A 22,582-nucleotide genomic window follows, 5' to 3' on the forward strand; every position below is an offset into this window, starting at 1 on the left:
CTTGATTTAAACTGACTCCAAATACTATATTCAAAAGACAACAATGCAATACATGCACAGGAAGAAACTATAATATAGTGCATAATTCTGTTCCAACCTCCCCTACATACTTTCTTATAAAGAAAAGTATACAGTAGCCTTATTACGTTTGACTAACTGTAATAAACCCTACTTGAATCAGTAAAAAATTTAAAAGGTATTTACAAAATATACATATATGCTTTCTTTCTAGTAGATATAATTAGTTGCTAACAAAGTGCTTCCAACTTCAGATAATTTTAGTACGTTTCATATTGTATAACTGGCAGGAGCTATTCACAATGTACTAAAGGCCTTAAAAGCAAATGGTAATGTTAAATAGGTAAATTTCTTACATAACTTTATTTGTACTCTAATTTGGTTCATAAACTTTTCATATATAATACAAAAATAAAATTTACTTTACACATTGATGAAGTATTATTAAGAGTAATGTTTTCAATTCAGTCTAAACTGAATGATCTGTAAAATAGAGCTGGGAACAAATCAGTCTTGGCTAATTTAGGTTTGATAATTAACGTAGTACTGCATCTATAGAATTTAGTACTTCAAAGTAAAAGTATACATTTATAATCATATTTTAAAACTAGAAAAGAATATTAAAGTTCCTACCTCTAATTCTACATCTGCTCGCACATACTGTCGAGTCTTTGGATGATTAAGAAGGTGCAAAATTGTAGTAATTAGTGCCTCATTTATTCGACTTAATTGGCAATCGATCACATTTTTCAAGATGGTGTTTAGTCCACCTCGAAGGGCCACCACCTCTGGATTCTGAAGTGCTAAAATAAAAGAGAAAAACTTAACATATTATATTTGGGGTAATTATTAAAAGTAATAAAACATCTGGGCTTTAAAATTTAATTGCCTTTCTGACTTGAAAAACTTTCTAATAACAACATTTATAAGAACAGGTAGATAAAAGGACAAGTGGATAAAGAGTCACTGAATATACTTCCCCAAAACCAAAACCTGATTTTTAAAATATCTTTGGATTATCTTTTCATACCCTTTGTCCATATAATACTAGAATGGCTTTTTTTTCCTATCAATTGCAGGGAGTTCTTTATAAGGTAGGGATATTAGCCATTTATCTGTCTCAAATCTTTCATCTGTGATTTAACTTCAGATTTTGTTTAAAATGGTGTATTTGATTTCTCTGTATTTTTATTAAACACACACACAGAACACAGTTTAGTAATTTTGAGCTCAGAAATTTCTTGCTCCAAAGATGTCCACTCAACATACAGAACTCTCATTATCCTAAAAAGATCTCTCACATTACTTTCCAGTGAGTCCTCCTCCACTGCACAGGCCGCCACCGTTCTCATTTGTACCCTTACAGATTAGTTGTGTCTTCTTAAGAATCAATTTGACAAATTCAAAAGTACTCCCGAAACACACAAACAAGTCATACACAGTTCTTATAAAATTTGTCTTATATATTTTCTTTTCTACTTTAAAAATAGTATTGCTTTTTCTAATTACTGATTATTGTTGAAACACAAAAATCTGTCAAATCTGTGTTTTCACATAGTCCTACTACGTAAAATGAAGTTGGTTTTTACTTGAGATTTTTTTATACAGAAGATACCATCTACAAAGTAATACTGTCTCCTTTCCAATATATACACATATTTTATTATTTTGGCTAATAACCTGGCTAAAAGTTTTAAAATAATGCTAATAGTTACAAGGATGTGGTATTTGTAGAAATTCACCATTAAGAATAGCATTGATTGTTGATTTGAGATAAATATTCTTGAATGCTAACAAAGTAGCCTTCTAATTATCTATCTATCTAGGTATATGTGTATCTGTGTACATGTACATAAAATGCTAGTTACATAATAAGAAATTTGTAGGTGCAGTGGCTCATGCCTGTAATCCCAGCACTTTGGGAGGCTGAGGTGGGTGGATCACAAGGTCAAAAGATGGAGACCATCCTGGCCAACATGGTAAAACCCGGTCTCTACTGAAAATACAAAAAAGAAAAATATTAGCTGCGCGTGGTGGCAGGTGCCTGTAGTCCCAGCTACTTGGGAGGCTGAGGCAGGAGAATCGCTTGAACCCAGGAGGCGGAGGTTGCAGTGAGCCTGAGATCGTGCCACTGCACTCCACCCTAGTGGCAGAATGAGACTCCATCTCAAAAACAAAACAAAAAAAAAAAAAAAAAGAAAAGAAATTTGTATCTTTTTAATGCTCTAAATCAGATTACACTATGTAGGATTTGTATCTATGTGGATATGTAGGAATTACCTGTTTTTTTTTCTTTAAACAAAAGTACCTGGATGAGGTTTTTTGAAGCAATTTTTTCATAAATGTTTTCAAATACTTCTATAGCTTTTGAGCTATTTGTATTTTACAATTTGTGAGTAACCGGAAATTAAAATGTATCCTGAAAATCCATTCATTTTATTAAGTTTCCAAATACACATGAAAAATATTCTCTTCATTTCCTTATTAATCTTTTGTATTTCAAACCTTTGGGTTTTCTAAACATTTGTGGATTTTACTTTCTTATTCCAATTAACAATTTAGATTACATAATCTTTCTTGTTCATTAATTAAGACTTCTAGTTTTATTGGTTTTTCTCCATCTGCTTAACATGAAGTGGGTTTTTTTTTCTTCTCTTGGTATTTCTTGAGTTATACTGGCTCACTCATTTATTTTGTTTAATTATAATGCACTTTATAATGAAAAATTAACTTTGAGTATAGCTTTCCAGGCACCCAGGCAGTCCTACCAATTGGCACACAGTCAAGTTTTACTATTTTTTTTTTTTTTTTAATTTCCCTAATCACAGTTCTGACTCTTGTCTCTAAATCAACAAATATTGTGGTCTTTTTAAAAAATCCTCAATGGTAGGTTTTGGTTCTCTTTTTTTTTTTTAGCTTAAACTTTTGTTATCATTTATCATCTCAAGAGGGAATGTAACCAACACCATTCCTACTTTAGGTGGTGGAAAAAATATCTTTTCTTGTCACTTAAAATTATATTTCTTTGATAATAAGTGAGGCTGAACATTTAAAATATGTTGTTGTTGTTTTTTTTTTTGTTTGGATACACACTCAAGCTCTATCACCCAGGCTGGAGTGCAGTGGCGTGATCTTGGCTTACCACAACCTCCGCCTCCCAAGTTCAAGCGATTCTCCTACTTCAGCCTCCTGAGTAGCTGGGGCTACAGGCGTAGCTTTTTTTTTTTTTTTTTTTTTTTTTAAAGTAGAGACAGGGTTTCTCCATGTTAGTTGGCCAGGATGGTCTCGATCTCTTGACCTCGTGATCCGCCCACTTTGGCCTCACAAAGTGCTGGGATTACAGGTCTGAGCCACCATGTCTGGCCTCAAGTTTATTATTATTAGGCATATTGGATTGTTTACTGTTTTTAACCCACATCAAGAATGATATGGTTTGGCTCTGTGTCCCACCCAAATCTCATCTCAAATTGGACCCACGTGTCGAGGAAGGGACCTCGTGGGAGGTGACTGGATTATGGGGCAGTTTTCTCCATGATACTCTCGTGATAGTGAATCTCACGAGATCTGAAGGTTTAAAAGTGGCACTTCCCCTTCGCTCTTTCTCCTGCTGCTATGTAAGACATGCCTCACTTCCATCGCCTTCTGCCACAATTTTAAGTTTCCTGAGGCCTCCCAAGTCATGCAGAACTGTGAGTCAAATAAACCTTTTTTCTTCATAAATTACCCGGTCTCAGGTAGTTCTTCATAATAGTGTGAAAATGAACTAACACAAACATACAGAATAACTAATGTTAGACAGCCAGACTTTAGTAGATTCTATTATATAGTATTACTGGAATTTAGACAATTCCTATGCTAACTTAATGATGAAGAAAAGTTTAAAATTTATAGAATTTTAATGTCACATTGAAATTTTTTGTTAAATCACAAGTTCTCTACTTCCCTACCAGAAATGTGCTTTTTCATATTTTTGTAACAATAAAGAATTCATGTATCAAAGGCCTTAAAAATGTTATATATCTAATCATATCATCTGCAAACAGAGACGATTTGACTTCTTCTCTTCCTATTTGAATACCCTTTCTTTCTTTCTCTTGCCTGTTTGCCCTGGCCAGAACTTCCAATACTATGTTGTATAGGAGTGGTGACAGAAGGCATCTTTTTTTTTTTTTTTTTTGAGACAGAGTCTCGCTCAGTCATCCAGGCTGGAGTGCAGTGGCGCGATCTCGGCTCACTGCAAGCTCCGCCTCCCGGGTTCACGCCATTCTCCTCCCTCAGCCTCCCAAGTAACTGGGACTACAGGCACCCGCCGCTACGCCCAGCGAATTTTTTGCATTTTAGTAAAGACGGGGTTTCACTGTCTTAGCCAGGATGGTCTCAATCTCCTGACCTTGTGATCTGCCCGCCTCAGCCTCCCAAAGTGCTGGGATTACAGGCGTGAGCTACTGCGCCCGGCGGACAGAGGGCATCTTTGTCTTCCGCCAGTTTTCAAAGGGAATGCTTCCAGCTTTTGCCCATTCAGTATGATATTGACTGTGGATTTGTCATAAATAGCTCTTATTATTTTGGAATACATTCAATCAATACATAGTTTACTGAGAGTTTTTAGCATGAAGGGGTGTTGAATATTTTACTGAACGCTTTTTCTGCATCCATTGAGATAATCATGTGGATTTTGTCATTGGTTCTGTTTATGTGATGGATTACGTGTACTGATTTGCATACACTGAACCAGCCTTGCATCCCAGGGATGTGGCCGACTTGATCATGATGGATAAGCTTTTTGATGTGCTGCCGGATTTGGTTTGCCAGGATTTTATTGAAGATTTTCACATCAATTTTCATCAGGGATATTAGTCTGACATTTTATTTTTGTTGTTGTGTCTCTGCCAGGTTTTGGTATCAGGATGGTGCTGGCCTCAAAAAATAATTAGGAAGGAGTTCTACTTTTTCTGTTGTTTGGAATAGTTTCAGAAGGCATGGTACCAGCTCCTCTTTGTACCTCTGGTAGAATTCAGCTGTGAATCCATCTGGTTCTGGGCTTTTATTGGTTGGTAGACTATTAATTACTGCCTCAATTTCAGAACTTGTTATTGGTTTATTCAAGGATTCAACTTCTTCTTGATTTAGTCTTGGGAGGGTGTATGTGTCCAGGAATTTATCCATTTCTTCTAGATTTTCTAGTTTATTTGCGTAGAAGTGTTTATATTGTGGGATTAGTGGTGATATCCCCTTTACCTTTTTTTTTTTTTTTTTTTTGCATCTATTTGATTCTTCTCTCTTTTCTTCTTTATTAGTCTGGCTAGTGGTCTAGTGGAGAGTTAGAGTCTCCCACTATTGTTGTGTGGGAGTCTAAGTCTCTTTGTAGGTCTCTAAGAACTTGCTTTATGAATCTGGGTGCTCCTATATTGGTTGCATATATATTTAGGATAGTTAGCTCTTCTTGTTGCTTGGACCCCTTTACCATTATGTAATGCCCTTCTTTGTCGTTTCTGATCTTTGCTGGTTTTAAGTTTTTTTTATCAGAGACTAGGACTGCAACCCATGCTTCTTTTGCTTTCCATTTGCTTGGTAAATATTCCCCCATTCCTTTATTTTGAGCTTATGTGTGTCTTTGCACGTGAGATGGGTCTCCTTCCAAAGTCTCAGGACACAAAATCAATGTGCAAAAATCACAAGCATTCCTATACACCAATAATAGACAGAGAGCCAAATAATGAGTGAACGAACTCCCATTAACAATTGCTACAAAGAGAATAAAATGCCTAGGAATACAACTTGCAAGGGAGGTGAAGGACTTTTCAAGGAGAACTACAAACCACTGCTCAAGGAAATAAGAGAGAACACAAACAAATGGAAGAACATTCCATGTTCATGGATAGGAAGAATCAGTACCGTGAAAATGACCATACTGCCCAAATCGATTTATAGATTCAATGCTATCCCCATCAAGCTACCATTGCCTTTCTTCACAGAATTGGAAAAAAATACTTTAAATTTCATATGGAACCAAAAAAGACCCCATATAGCCAAGATAATCCTAAACAAAAAGAACAAAGCTGGAAGCATCACGCCACCTGACTTCAAACTATACTACAAGGCTACAGTAACCAAAATAGCATGGTACTGGTACCAAAACAAATATACAGACCAATAGAACAGAACAGAGCCCTTAGAAATAACGTCACACATCTACAACCATCTGATTTTTGACAAACCTGACAAAAATAAGCAATGGGGAAAGGATTCCCTATTTAAAACTGGTGTTAGGAAAACTGGTTAGCCATATGCAGAAAAATGAAACTGGACACCCTTTTCACACCTCACACAAAAATTAACTCGAGATGGATTAAAGACCTAAAATCATAAAAACCCTAGAAAAAACCTAGGTAATACCATTCAGGACACAGGGATGGGCAAAGACTTCATGACTAAAACACCAAAATCAATGGCAACAAAAGCCAAAATTGATAAATGGGATCTAATTAAACTAAAGAGCTTTTGCACAGTAAAAGAAACAATCATCAGAGTCAACAGGCAACCTACAGAATGGGAAAAATTTTTTGCAATCTATCCATCTGACAAAGGACTAATATCCAGAATCTACAAGGAACTTAAATTTACAAGTAAAAGACAACCCCATCAAAAAGTGGGCAAAGGATATGAACGGACACTTCTCAAAAGAAGACATTTATGTGGCCAACAAACATATGAAAAAAAGCTCATCACCATTGATCATTAAAGAAATGCAAATCAAAACCACAATGAAATACCATCTCACCCCAGTTAGAATGGCAATCATTAAAAAGTCAGGAACCAATAGATGCTAGAGATGATATGAAGAAATAGGAACACTTTCACACTGTTGGTGGGAGTGTAAATTAGTTCAACCATTGTGAAGAAGAGTGTGGCGATTCCTCAAGTATCTAGAACCAGAAATACCATTTGACCCAGCAATCCCATTATTGGGTATATTTACAACTCATAGTACTATAAAGACACATGCACATGCACACATGTTTACTGCAGCACTGTTCACAATAGAAAAGGTTTGGAACCACCCCAAATGCCCATCAATGACAGACTAGATAAAGAAAACGTGGCACATATACACCATGGAATACTATGCAGCCATTAAAAAAGGATGAGTTCATGTCATTTGCAGGGACATGGATGAAGCTGGAAACTATCATTCTCAGCAAAATAACACAGGGGCAGAAAACTAAACACTGCATGTTCTCACTCATAAGTGGGAGTTGAACAATGAGAACATATGAACACAGGGAGGGGAACATCACACACCGGGGCCTGTTGGGGGGTTAGGGAAGGGATAGCATTAGAAATACCTAATGTATATGACAAGTTGATGGATACAGCAAACCACCATGGCACGTGTATACCTATGTAACAAACCTACACATTCTGCACATGTATCCCAGAACTTAAAGTATAATAAAATACATATACATCAAATGTTAGATATCCTTTCTAAAATATTACATTTTTGTTACTTGAAAAAAATTCTGACCTAGTTCACAGATAATGGCAATGCATGCTCGGACCATTCTGTCTCTTTCTTGAAGTCCATCATTTCCAACCGCAATTAATGAGTTGGTTACAGAACTAGGAAACAAGGAAGCATTCACAGTAATCATCTGTAACAGAAGGAATCAGAAAAAGAAGTTACTTTAGTAATACATTTCTTAAACCTATTTTGTCCAAACTGAAATAGTTAATAACATAGAATAAGATCCAGAATAAGATCTAGGTACCAATTTTAATCTTCTGCTTCTTATGGACATTTCAAAATATTAATATAACTAATAATTGATGCAACAAATGTTAATAGCCATTACTATGGAAAATGTGTTAGATTTTTTCTTACAGACTATAAATTCATTGACCAAATGTTTCTGAGATTTTAAATTATTCTAGAATAGGGACTAAATCTTAAACAGTTTTTCAGTACCTAGACAAAGTAAACCAGAGGTGACAATAGTAGTCAATATACTACTGCACTTTTATGATCCTGACCATCTCTCCATATACCATCATCACCAAATGAAAGATACACAAGTAAGTCTTATAGAAGATCAAAAGAAGATCTGTTTGATTAGTAGTTGTAAGTGGTTTGTCATTTAAGCAGTATTTTAAAGACATATTATAAAGTTCACCTGAAATTATACAACAGTTCTACAACCATAAAACAAACATATCTCCAATAATTGTAGAATCTACAAAAGCTTTCATATTCATTTCTAAGTCAGTTTTTTTCAATTAACTGAAAAAGGAGAGAAAGAAAGGGAGAAGGAAGGAGGTATAGGAAGTATAGGAAATCGATCCTCCTGGGTGAAAGAATTCTAACATTTTATGACATTAAGTTATTTTTTAATACTTTCTGATCTATTACTACTCTTATAAGGAGCTTATAAGAAAATTTCTCCAAACAGCAAAATGCATGTAATATATTCTGTAAATATTTTGCTGAAAAACCAGGCAAAATGGTTTTTAGACTTAAGTCTGCTATAATAAACTATGCTACCTTGGCTAAACCAAGCCTCTCTATGCCTCAATTTCCTCATTCGTAAAATGAAGATATGTATGAACAGATAATTTCTAAAGTTTCAAGTATAAAATTCTATATAAATCTTGTGTCTAGTAAACATATACTTACTTAATTCACCAGATTGTGCTATGAAATAGATACATAAAATTTTTACAAATAAAATCACTCTTCTTTTTTTCCAGGAAATATATGCAAAGAAACCTTAAACTGTGTGCAAATCAGAGAATGCTTTCTTCATAAACCAGTGAATGCTCAATAAGGGAGAAGCCATAGAATGCAGTCACTGTTAAAACTGTAAAAGTTTAATAATCTCTTCTGGCATGACAGGACAGACATATAAAACAAATTGAAGATCCTGACTAGGTAATGTATTTGTGGAACTGACACAAAGGAATTAGAGAAGCACTGAGTTACCTAAGGGGTATATCTAATATTCGAGCTGAGACTAGAAGATCAATGTAAGGTGAGAAGGGCTGAACATGAAAAGAGTAGGAAGGAAGTAACAATTGTGGTAGTAGTGGTGGGTAGTTTGCCTACACATGGTGGCATAAGACATGTCAGATAGAAATGGTTGGCTGGACCAAAACTGGGCTCTGAAGGCCAAAGTAGGCAGGTTGAACTTCAAACTCATGGGCCAATGTAGGTTTGGAAATTTCGGAGAAGAGGGTTCTTGCTCTGGCTTTGCCACTATCTTGCTACGTATCAAGGGCATGAGATTCCAGTCAATGAATCTCTTCCAAATGTAAAAAGTTTGTGGTATTAATTCCTTATTACATGAATAAAGAAATTATATATGAAAAAAAGACAGTTCAAATTAGGTAGACGGCAAGTAGAATTTAAATAAGATTAAGAAAAGAATAGTAACAACTGACTAGTGGAAAAATTACATTAAAAATGAGAGAAATAAAGCCACAAAAGAGCTGCCTGCATTGGAAGGGGGAAATCAGAGACATGGAAAAGAAAAAAGCAGACAAAACATTTCCAAATGAATGAGATGAGTAAAATAAGAGAAAAAATAACATAAGAATTCCTTAAGTATTCATAGCGTAAGTTATCCTAAAGCAAAAATATGTTTTTCCTTATCTTTTAAAATATAATAGACTAATACTTTTATTACAAATTTTAACTTTTGGGAATGCATACAAAAAAATTCAGTGATATAGTAATTATAATATTAAACATTAATTTCTACTGCAGGTTGAGCATCCCTAATCCAAAAATCCAAAATGCTCCAAAATCACAAACTTTCTGAGCACTGACATGAGCCAGAAGTAGAAAATTCAGCATCTGACAATTTTGCTTTCTGATGGTTCAATGTAAAAACAATAAACTTTGTTTCATGCACAAAATTCTAAAAAATATTACACAAAATTGGCTGGGTGTAGTGGCTCATGCCTATAATCCCAGCACTTTGGGAGGCCGAGGCAGGCAGATCATGAGGTCGGGAGATTAAAACCATCCTGGCTAACATGGTGAAACCCCGTCTCTACTAAAAACAAAAATTAAAAAAAAAAAAAAATTAGCTGGGTGTGGTGGTGGGCGCCTGTAGTCCCAGCTACTGGGGAGGCTGAAGCAGGATAATGGCGTGAACCCGGGAGGTGGAGCCTGCAGTGAGCCGAGATGGCGCCACTGCACTCCAGCCTGGGTGACAGAGAGAGACTCAGTCTCAAAAAAAAAAAAAAAAAAAAAAATTATACAAAATTAACTTCAGGATATGTGTACAAAGTGTATACGAAGCATAAATAAATTCTGTGTTTAGATTTAAGTCTTCTCATTCACAAGATATCTTCTCGTATACACACAAATATTCCAAAACCCAAAAAAATCCAAAATGGGAAATAACTTCAGGTCCCAAGCATTGTGGAAAAGGAATACTCAACCTGTAGTACAGCTGCCAAGGTTTTACTTTAAAAAATAAAAAAATAAAAAAAGGGTGCTTCAGATGCTAAAAGCACTAATGAAATTATAGTTTCTCTGGCCAATAGAGGCCACTGTTCGTTCGGCAAATGTGCTCTCACTCTAATTCTTTTAGCGTAAACCAAGGAAAAGTCCTGTGCCACAATTCTTCCTCTGATTCTATATTCCACCACCAAATATCAGCAATTTTCCTGTTCTAGGATTCAAAATGGTACATGAGTCAACTACTCTGCATCTCAGAAGACAACCAAATGGAATGATATTTTTGTTATGCTGCTAATAAATTATTTTTGAGCAATTAAGACCTGAGTTACTTTAAATTTTAACTTTTGCAAAAATACAAAATTGAAGTAAAACATTTACTAAAATATCCAAAATTGAATTTAATTGTCTGAATCCATTTGAAATTGTCTTCTCTTCTGACAGCAATCTCTACAGTGGTGATGCTCAAAGTGTAGACCAGGAAATTCTGAGGGTCCTTAAGATATTTTCAGAGATTCTGCATAGCAATACAAAGATATCATTTGTCCCTTTCACTCTTATCTTCTCAGAAGTGTGTACTAAAGTTTTACAGGGGCTTCACCGCATGTGTTATTAAAACAGACTGAATGCAGAAGCAAATATGATAATCCAAATGACTTGTATATCAAGATAAAAAAAGAGAGTTGCAAAACTCTAAAACAATAGCCCTCTTCTCATTATTTTTTGGAAAATATAGTCATTCCAAAGTGCCCATCAACCAATGAGTGGATAAAGAAAATGTGGTATTATACACTATGGAATATTCCATATACAATATGGAATGTTAGTCAGCCATAAACAATTGAAATAATGTCTTTTGAAGCAACTTAGATGGAGCCGGAGCCCATTATGCTAAGTCAAATTAACTCAGGAATGGAAAACCAAATATTGTATGTTCCCTGCTTCTAAGTGGGAGCTAAACTATGAGGACGCAAAGGCATATGAATGATATAATGAACTTTGGGGACTGGAGGTGGGGGGAGTTTGGGAGGAGGTGAGGGATAGAAAGATTACATATGGGGTACAGTGTACACTGCCTGCTTGGGTGACAGGGGCACAAAAATCTCAATCACCACTAAATAACGTCTCCATGTAACCAGAAACCACCTGTACCCCAAAAATTATTGAAAAAAATAAAATAAAATATGGTTTTCATAAAAAATGTTATGTTTGTAATTAATGTGTTTATTATTTTAAATATATTAATATATATTTTAGTTCCTAATATTACAAATACTGACATACATAACCCAAATAACGAAAAAATTGTTCTAGGTTCTTCTGAAACAAATTTTGTTTCATCCTGAATTCTCAGTCATGGAAGAAGGAAGAATTGTATAAATAAAAACCATACATTTTTAAAATCTGAATTTGAAAAGTCAAATTACAATCCTAGTGTAACAGTTCAAGTCTCCTAATCTATCTCCAGTATCATTCTTAGTAGAATTTCAAACTTCTTTTAAGACTTAATTCATCCATTTACTTGTTCACCTGTGAGTACTATTACTAACCAAAAGGTAGACAATTGTAAGAAAAGTGAAAAAGAGGGAACCCTAGCTAACACAGAAATTGAACAGTATACCATTTTGGAACCTGTATGGAAATGAAAGATAGGAAGAGGGAAAAAAGAACTAAAAAATTCAACTGGTAAATATTTTTAGATTTTTTATGCAAATGAACATATACTTTATGATTCTCATGAACATTAAGATGAAATATGAGGGATACTTGTCTCACTCAGGCTGTGTCCCAACCAAATTTACTCTCAGTTCACTCTCTTCTTCCACCATTAGGGTTATCAAGTAAAACAACAAAGCATTCCCTGAAGGCCTCTCATAAGAAGCATTATGGATTGTCCTTAACACCCTCTCTTGTGGAGTTTAGGCTGTGACCTTTTATCCTGTACAAGGGCCTGAATTGTTTACTCCAACTGCCCACAGACTGTATCCAAATTCACCTTTAAAATAATGAACTTCTAACTATTTGTGACTTCCATTTAATACTATAAACTCTAAGTATGCAATAAAGAGAAAATCAGGATGGAGAGAAAGTAATCCTCTTTCTTCAGTAACTTATCAAAGCGGTAACTACATTTACATGTCTATTAAAGGAAGAAATATTCTTCACAATAAACATTTTATAAGAAATATTGTCCTAGCTATACCCAATCACATAGAATAATTCCACAAAATATTTGTTTACCTCAAAGTTTAATGAATTTATTTAATATATAACTTTAATAAAAATGTTTAATAAAAGTTTAGTCTTTAATCTTAATTAAGATTTCACAAAACAGTCTAATCTAAAAATGTAAATATTAACATAAAAACCATAAATTTGCCTTTTACTCTCACATATAGAGCATACCTTTCTGACTAATCGAAGTGCTTGTGTCCTCTCTACCTCGTTGCTCTGTTGTATGTCAATGCACCTAAACAATACACAAAATATTAATCATTGATAAAATTCTATTAAACAACTTTTTGTATCATAATACTGCTTGATGAAACCCATTTTCACAATGTCAATATCGTATATTAAAGTTTTGGTATATGATTTCTCAGTACCAACATATATTTATTTAATTAACCCATACATCTCTAGTGATAAATATCTGTCAATTAAAAGACCAATTTTTTCTTTTAAAACCTCAGGAAAGAACAGTATAGTAAGTAATTTATAAGACTACATCTATTTATAAAGAAAGAATAATAAACAAAGTATTAAAAGTCTACTAAAAAAATTCACTTATCTCTGATAAAATTCAGACATTTTATAAAAATTGTAAAGGAAAAATAGTTCAAGGTTCTTTTCATTTAATTGCAATTTTGACCGGGGCTTAAACTAAATTAGGCACTATCTATAAAAATTCTATCTCACCAAAATATAATTAGAATTCTGAATTCACTTCAAATATTGATGTCCAAACAAATACCACCAAACTGACATTTCTTTGTAAAATGTATTAAATTATCCAATTTTGAAAATCTTTTGTTTATGTAGGAGCATTTTTATTTAGACAGTTCATTATTCTAATCAATGCTTTATATATAGATAGTCTGCGATTCAAAAAGCATTTCTTCTATCTGAATACAATTAATCTAAGGCAATTCTATTAAAATACAAATGGACTTAGAATTCCATTCCTGGCCATGACAGAGATGCGAGGTTCTGACTGTCTTGCCAAAAATAACCGTAAAGGTTTAAAAAAAAAAAACAAATACTTTACAGTATAAAACAACTGTTAAAAGGGCAATGAAGAATAATCTCTGAAAAAAGAAGCACAGGGAGCTCCACATTTAACCACATTTGTTCCCTGGGTGCATTTATCAATGTCAATCCCTGGCCTCATGGGCAGAGTTCTAACAGAAAGCAGAAATCAGGCTGTCCTGAAAAGACAGAGGTTTAACGTCAGGGCAGCCACAGTAGCTGGGACTCGAGGGATAAAATCCCTGAGAGAAGAAAACAGAAGAAAATGAGCTAAAATCTGCATGCAGTGCTCTCTAAGACACTTGTCAACATCTACATTGTGCAAAAGCAGAATTACACTCTAAGAAACAAAGGAACAACAGAGTATAGATTTCAGCAGAAACACAATACTCTAAGAAATAGGTTAGGGTTCAAGACTGGTTAAGGTGAAAAGATTCTGCTCAATATATCCACTCTGAGATCCTAAATAGCCACTTCTAGGAGCAAAGGCAAATCTAAAACCAAACTTTAACAGAATCAGTGTAATAAACCAACATTCTAGAACAAAACTTAACTCTCTTAAAATGCAAATAACATGATCCTGAGACAATAATTATGTTTTTTTGTTTGGATTTTTTGTTTTTGAGACAGAGCTGGTGCGTCAGCCTCCTGAGTAGCTGGGATTACAGGCACGTGCCACCGTGCCTGGCTAATTTTTGTTTTCTTAATAAAGTCGGGGTTTTGCCACGTTGGCCAGGCTGGTCTCGAACTCCTGGCCTCAAGTGATCTGCCCCCCTTGGCCTCCCAAAATGCTGGGATTACAGGCATGAGCCATCAAGCCCAGCCCCAACAATTTTGAATACCGATGTTCACATTCAAATATCAGACAATATGAGGCATGGTTTAAAGCAAACAAAGGGCCAAGTACCAAAAACTAAGAAAAGAAAATGGCACTACAAATAGAATACAGGTGATTCACATTTTGGAGTTGTCAGAGGGGACTTCAAAATAACTATGGTTAATATGCTAAAGAAAATAGAAGAAAAGATGAAGAAATAAAGCAGAGACCTGAAATCTTTAAATAAAACTAAAATAGGCCAGGCACGGTGGCTCAGGCCTGTGATCCTAGCACTTTGGGAGGGCGAGGCGGGTGAACTGCTGGAGCTCAGGAGTTCGAGATCAGCCTGGGCAACACAGTGCAACCCTGTCTCTACTAAAATAGAAAATAATTAGCCGGGTGTGGTGGTGCTGCACCGGTAGTCCCAGCTACTCGGGAGGCAGAGGCAGGAGAATCACATGAACCCAGAAGAGGGAGATTGCAATGAGCTGAGATAGCGCCACTGCACTCCAGCCTGGGTGACAGAGCAAGACTCCATCTCAAACAAATGGGAAAAAAAAAATCCTAAAATAAATAAAATAATAACTGAAATTAAGAATTCATGAGAGTCATGTACTAGCAGGATGAAAGGTTTTTAATAAACAGGTAAGTAGAAAAGTAAGCATACTGAAATACAAAGATTAACCACAACAAAAGGTTGAAAAATACAGTAACGGCATCAGAAACGTGGGACAGTGAAAAGATCCAACATGTGTATAGATGGAGTACCAGTCAATAGGGCAGAATATACAACAGAGTAAAAAAAAAATCTTTAAAGCAGCCAGAGGTAAAAAGATATATCCGAAAGAATCTCAAAGATATCAAGAATTCCTACATAACAAGAAAGAGAAGCTACTTATTGTTCAACTGTTATTAAAAAAAAAGAAATTAAGAAGAAAAAGAAATCCAGAAGACAATAACTGAAGCATTGAAAAATAAATAAGTGGTAATGAAAACAGCCTTTGAACATGAAGGCAAAATAGAGGGATTTACAGACAAAAGATGACTAGTAGAACTAAATATATCAAGGATATATGTTCCAGTCTCTAGGACAACTACTAAAAAGAAGGAAAGACTTCATAGCCAAGACACTAAAAGAGGAAAAAAACTGTTATTTCAAATGAAGCAAAAAAATGAGAAATACAAGAACAAAGAACATATGTGACAAATAGAATAGAAATGCCAAGATAGCAAACAAAATCAAGTATTAGGAAGCTAGTAATGAGACAACAAACTCATAAATACACACAAAAAATTACATTTGACAAAGTCCATAAATCATGCACATAATAAACCACTAGACATAAATAGTCTAAATACTCCAGTAAGAAGACAAAGTTGGTCAAACCAGATAAAAAAAAAAAGAAAAAACGATATGATATTCACAGGGGAGACACTTAAATGTAAAAACAAAAAAAGAAAGTAAAAGGATAGTAAAAGGTACACCATGCAAACACTAGGCAAAAGAAAGGTGGTAATGTATTATTAGATGACATGAACACTCATAAAATAAGTATTACTAGGAATAAAGAGGGTTATTTTATAATTATAAAAGGATTAAGCCCAATATGAAGATTTAGCACTTCTAAACATGAAGTAACAAACAAAGCTTCAAAATCTGAAACAAGAAAAAGAAAAGTCAGAAGGTACTATATAGGTGAAAAATAATTGAGTCTATAATTTTATAACAGGCTGAAAAAGAAAACCCAGCCAGAGAGATCCATTAATGAATTATAATCATGTAGGACAAAAAAAAAAAAAAAAAATACATATCTTACATATATTTCCCGGGTAAAATGAAAACAAGGCCACATTTCCCTAGTTGTTTTATAAAACAAACATACATACTCCCAATACTAAAATCAGACAAAGACTTCAGATAAATGGAAAAATAAAGGTCAATACCTCTCATGAACATAGGTGCAAAAATCTATAAAATATTAGCAAAGGAAATTGTTACATATGAAAAGGGCAATATATCACAAACAGTGGTGTTTATTTAAAGAATGCAAACCAGGCATATAAAGAAAATCTAGTAAAAGCTTATAGAAAGTATAAATAATGGTGAAATACTGAATGCTCTTCACCTGAGTTCAAGATCGAAACAAACTTGTCCATTAGTATCATTCCTATTCAGTGCAATATTCTAACTCATGTAGTAAGGTAAGAAAAAGATAAAGATTGGAAAGGAAGATATAAAATGGACATCATCTACAATTAATGCTTATATACACAGAAAATCCAAAGTAATCTACAAACAACCAGAACTGAAAAGTGAATTTGGCAAGATTACTAAATAAGAGATCAATATCTCCCCCCAATTTTTTTGTATATTAGTAACAAAAACAGAAAATAATAAGTTTTAAATTACATTAATACTATCATCAAAATATCTTAGAATAAACTGAATAAATATGTTCAGGACCTCTGCAAAAAACAAACACACACACTACTAAATACTGTTGACAGAAATCAAAGTCTCCAATAAATAGAAGTTTAGAAAATTCAATATTAAGATGTAAATTCACCCCAAATTAATCTAGAGCATTAATTCAATCCCTACTAAAATCCCAGCAAGTTATGTGGATATGGACTATCTTATTTTAAAACTTATATGAAAATGCAGAATCCAGATTAGTCAAAATAGTCTTGAAGAAGCAAAATTAGACTCACATTAACAGGTATCAAGACATATTATAGAACTGCAGTAGTTAAAACAGTTGAGAAACCAGTGCAAGGACAAATACACCAACTAAAGAGGATAGAGAACCCAACAATAGATTGCTACTGAACTACCTGATTTACAACAAAGGTGACACAAATCTAGACGTGAAATGAAAATGTTTTCAATAAAAGGTGCTAATTTTACTGGATATTCACAAAGATAAAAATGAATCATGACTTGCCATCTATCTCATACCTTACACAATCATCAAATGAGATCAAATCAAGTAAGATGGTTCAAAGACTTAAACACATATAAAGGAATAAAACCTTTAAAAGAAAACATAGATCTCTTCCAAATAGACCAAAAAGCATTCTGGATTTCACTAATCATGAACTTTTGTTCATCAAAGACCCATTAAAAGAGTGAAGAGCAAGGCAGAGGCAAGGCAAAGGCAAGGCAAACTGAAAGAAGACATTTTCAATACATACATCTGTAAAGACTCACATCCAGAAGATATCAAGAATTCCTACATAACAAGAAAGATAATCCAATTTACAAACGAGCAAAAGATAGGATACCCAAACTTTCAACCAGCAAATGAAAAGTGCTTAACATCATCACTCATCAGGGAATACAAGTTAAAACCACAATGAGACCCCACAATGAAAATCACACAAGAAACGATATAACCAAAAACTGAAAATATCAAGTGTTGATGATGATATGGGGAGACTGAAACTCCTATACATAATAGTAGACGTATAATCAGTGCAATCATTTAGCAAACTGTTCAGCAATATCTACTAAAGCTAAACATACATGTACCTTATAACCCAGAAATTCTAGTTCTACATATACGTAAGAGAAATGAGTGCATTTCTTCTTCTATAAGAATATTCTTGTAGCCTTCTACAAGAATATTCAGGGCAACTTTATTCCAAATAGTCAAACACTGAAAACAACCCAGAAAAGCTTCAACAGAATGGAATAAATTGTGGTCTATTTATAAAATGAAATGTTACACAGCAAGAAAAACAAAAACGAAACAAAATAAAAAACATAGATGAATCTTAAAGACAATAATGAGAAAAAAAGAGTAATTACTGTATACGTCCAACACACAATGCTCAAGAACAGGAAAAACTAGTGTGCAATGGGAAAAGTCAGAGTAATGTTTACAACTGATTGCAGTATGTAACAGAGCTTTCCTGGGATGCTGAAAATGTTCTAAATCTTGTTACTTGGTTGTGTGTGTGTGTGTGTATGCAAAATGCATCAAAGTTACACTAGAGTAAAAATCTGTACACTTTATGGTAGACATGCTAAAAACTCAACACAAAATTTCAAAAACATATAAACAACTCTAGGAAATTTACCTAGCTATTAAATAGTCCACTTTCAATTTTAGCACCTTCTGGAGAATACTGGAGTCTTGGATGAGATATCGAAGCGCTCGTAGCCCTGCTGCTCGCACTTCTTTTGCTTCATTTAATAAAGCTAACCGCAAACTGTATGAAAACAAACAAAATAGAAGTTTTGCTGCCCGGGTTTCAAATACACACAAAATTATATTACCAAATTATTCCTCAGCCAAAATATGCAAAAATTCTAGTCATGAACAGAATTCTATCTAAGAGCATTCTACATATATAAAAATTATTCACTCCAACCCATACAATTTCACTTAGTGTTGCTTTTTTAAATCTGTGCCTCCTTAGTACATTCTTACCAATCAAGAAAATGTTATTGAGTTCTTACCTTCTGTACTTCTGTATTGAGTTCTTACCTTCAAGTAAGGTATTGAGTTCTTACCTTTTTCAAGCTATACCATTTGTGTCTCTATAATCAAATATCCTCTCTCTGCCTACCTGTTCCATACCTCTCCCAAAAATCACTGGTTTAAATCAATGATAAAAATAATTTACACCAATAGCAGGCACAGACCTTTTATATCAATTTTAATTCCTAAGAGTACCTAAAAGATAGTTATAAAACCATATAACATGCCTCTACTAGTGTGCATGGGGAAATCAAGTCTGTTGTAAGCACAACTTTCTCTTAGGTAAGACCTAGAGTTATAGGTTCCTCTTGTTCCTGGGAATAATATGAGAAATTTAGTCTGCAAATTTCAGATTTAATTTAAAAGTTTAAATTCTAGAAGTCCAGGTATTTTTGAACATTCACTTTGGTTCCTCATATTTAGTAATTAGAAAATATCACAAAGACTCACAGAAACAAAACTACTGTAGCTCTTAAATTTTTCTAATGTTCAAGCAACAGTTTCTATGAAATCAAATATGAGGTGCTGTATTATTCTATTTCTAGTTTAAAATTACTAAAATTAAAATTACTAAAATCTGGAAGGGATGGGAGAGGGGAATGAACTACACTTACCAAATTATGATATCCTCATAGTTAAAGCCCAGTTTTTCTTCACTGTGGCCAATATCACAAAGAAGCTGTCAGAAAAACAAAACAAGTATATATGTGTTGTATATTTTTACATATTTATATATATTATATGTTTACACTGCAAAATAAGGTATTTTTATGGAATATTTTGAAAACTATGATTCTACTGTTCAAATAGGCAGCTTTATTTATATCATCTTACTATTTCTCATTTGCCCTGCCAGTTTTAAGTTTCTTTAATCTTTTATCTTTCCTGCCTTTTAAAAACTCATTTGTTTTCTGTTACTCCATTTTCCTTCTCAATAATTTACAGTTTTAAAAATGGTTCTTTTAGTGGCTACTACTAAGACTACAACATGAATTGTTGACTCATCTAACAAAAAGTACCACTTCACAATGTCCTCAATAATGCTAGAATCTCACACTGTAATTTTACTTTCTCCCCTCACATTTCACTTTACAACTGTTTTTTCTATCTTTTAAAACCTATACCATATTACTGTTTTTGAACAGTATTTATCAATTGAACAGTCCATATCAATTTATATTAATTCACATATTTGCCCTTTTTATTATTCATCATTTTAACGGTTCCTTAATGGGATATCTTCCCTCTACCTGAAGAACTCTGTTGTTGCTGTTGACTTGTTTTGTTAGTGTTTTGATTTAATTTTGGACCAGGTTGCTGGTAATGATTTTCTTGTTTTTTATTTCTCTGGAAATGATTTTTTTTTTTTTTTTTTAACATTCAAGTTTGAAGAATATTTTGCTGGATATTTAGAAGTTTAGGTTAGCTGCTATTTTCCTCCAACAGTTTCAAGATGGCTTCCATTGTTTCAGTTGTGAAGTCTGCCATCAGAGTTATTGCTGACTCTTTTGAAAGTCATGTCATTTATTTCTCAGACTCTTTTTTTTTTTTTTTGAGACGGAGTCTCACTCTGTCACCCAAGCTGGAGTGCAGTGGCGCGATCTGAGCTCACTGCAACCTCTGCCTCCCAGGTTCAAGCGATTCTCCTGCCTCAGCTTTCGGAGTAGCTGGAATTACAGGTGTCAGCCACCACGCCCGGCTATTTTTTGTATTTTTAGTACAGACGGAGTTTCTCCATGTTGGCCAGGCTGGTCTCGAACTCCTGACCTTAGGTGACCTGCCTGCCTAAGCCTCCCAAAGTGCTGGGACTACAGGCGTGAGCCACCACACTGGGCCTCTCAGACTCCTTTTTTTTTAAAGATGGAGTTTCGCTCTTGTTGCCCAGACTGGAGTGCAATGGCGCAATCTCGGGTCACCGCACCCTCCGCCTACCACAACCTCCATCTCCCTCGTTCAAGCGATTCTCCTGCCTCAGCCTCCCTAGTAGCTGGGACTACAGACGTACCACCAAGCCTGGCTAATTTTGTATTTTTAGTAGACATAGGGTTTCTCCATGTTGGTCAGTCTGGTCTCGAACTCCCGACCTCAGGTGATCGGCCCGCCTTGGCCTCCCAAAATGCTGGCATTAAGGGCATGAGTCACAGCACCCAGCCTCTCAGGCTCTTTTAAAGACATCTTTCCTTAGCTTTGGTTTCCAGCAGTCTTATTACAGTGTTTCTAGGTGTGGTTTCCTTTGTAGCTATTCTGCTTAGGGTAAACAAAACTTCCTAAATCTCTGGGTTGATCTATTTCTGCAGTTTTGAAAAATTCTATACAATATATTTTCAAAACTACTTCTGTCCAAACTCTCCTTCTGGTAATTCAATTAAATGTATGCCAGATCTTTTCATGTGTATCACAAATCTGTAAATCCTCTTTTGTTTTTTTCCATTTTCTGTTATCTCAATGCTTCAGTTGAATATTTTCTATAACCTGTTTTCTGATGTGTTTAATCTTCTATTACATGTATCTAATGAGTTTTTAAATTTAGATACTGTATTATTCTCTTCTTGAATTTCCATTTAATCTTTTTAGTCATTCCAATGTGCTAATGAAATTCTTCATTTCACATCAATTTCTTCCATACATCCTCTATGTTCATGACATAGTTGTTACTGAAAGTAGGTTTCATCTAACACACCTGAATGATGTGGATCATCTCTGGATCCATTATTAGCTGTTTTCCCTTTTAGTCACGTAATCCTGTCCTTTGGTGGCTCCTTAGTCTTTGATTGTTATCTAAAAACTTGCAAAGATTTGATGGTGTTATCTGTCTCCACAGAAGGTTCAGCCTTCTTTCTGTTAAGCCACTAGATGGTGGTGAGTCCACATTAGGGGGTTGTCTTGGTAAGACCAGGCCAACCTCTGCTTTTTCCTTGCCACCTGAAGTTTCAACTGAAAGCCTATTGTTAAGAAACCTCGTCCAAGGCAGATGAAAAATTTAATTTTTGTTTTGCAAACTCCATTCCTGATTTTCAAAGATTTTCCACTTAGGCTTTAAGTTTCTTATCCCAGGTAGCCCCAGGATTAAACAACTGAATTGAGGGGAGAATCTCCTCATGCTTGATGCACCTAGGACTCCACCAAAACCTCTGTGCTGTTTTCTTTGTCTTTCAGCAACAGTATTCCTGGGCCTAACGCTTGGATCCTGTTTCCTGCCCACACTTAACATCAGCAAGTGTCCCCTGGGAAAAAGTTGTTGAAGCAGCTTACTTGTACAAGATTCTCCCTTTTCTGAAAGGTTGGCATCTGCACTTATTGTTGCCCAAGCAGCTGCCTGCTGCCTTCAAACAGGTTTTCCTAGTTTTCATTGAGAGCGGTGGTCTAATACTAGCTATATGGATCCCACCTGTATGAATATATGCCTGTTTAATCTAGGTATGAGTTTGGAGAATTGACTTTTACCTAAAAGTTATGTATAATATCCTTAATTGATTTATTGGGGCTAACTGAAATGGATTAAAGAGAAGATAAATCATGTATTTAACACTGAAGACCAAGAAGGGT

The 22,582-nt window shown here is 34.6% G+C and overlaps 1 protein-coding gene across 10 annotated transcripts in view; it reads right to left on the bottom strand.

The window, feature by feature from the left end:
* The window catches only part of RICTOR (RPTOR independent companion of MTOR complex 2), a 129,282-nt gene that overhangs the window by 43,939 nt on the left and 62,761 nt on the right, over positions 1 to 22,582 (bottom strand). For all 10 annotated transcript variants that reach the window (XM_023216482.3, XM_023216480.3, XM_023216481.3 and 7 more), the window contains 5 exons: positions 19,651 to 19,715; positions 18,633 to 18,764; positions 12,890 to 12,953; positions 7,547 to 7,673; positions 652 to 821 (listed from right to left, as the gene is read on the bottom strand). In XM_023216482.3, coding sequence (XP_023072250.1) covers positions 652 to 821; positions 7,547 to 7,673; positions 12,890 to 12,953; positions 18,633 to 18,764; positions 19,651 to 19,715 — 558 coding nt within the window. The remainder of the gene's footprint in view (positions 1 to 651; positions 822 to 7,546; positions 7,674 to 12,889; positions 12,954 to 18,632; positions 18,765 to 19,650; positions 19,716 to 22,582) is intronic.

Source organism: Piliocolobus tephrosceles, chromosome 4 (assembly GCF_002776525.5).
Source record: "Piliocolobus tephrosceles isolate RC106 chromosome 4, ASM277652v3, whole genome shotgun sequence".
Classification (NCBI taxonomy): Eukaryota; Metazoa; Chordata; class Mammalia; order Primates; family Cercopithecidae; genus Piliocolobus; species Piliocolobus tephrosceles.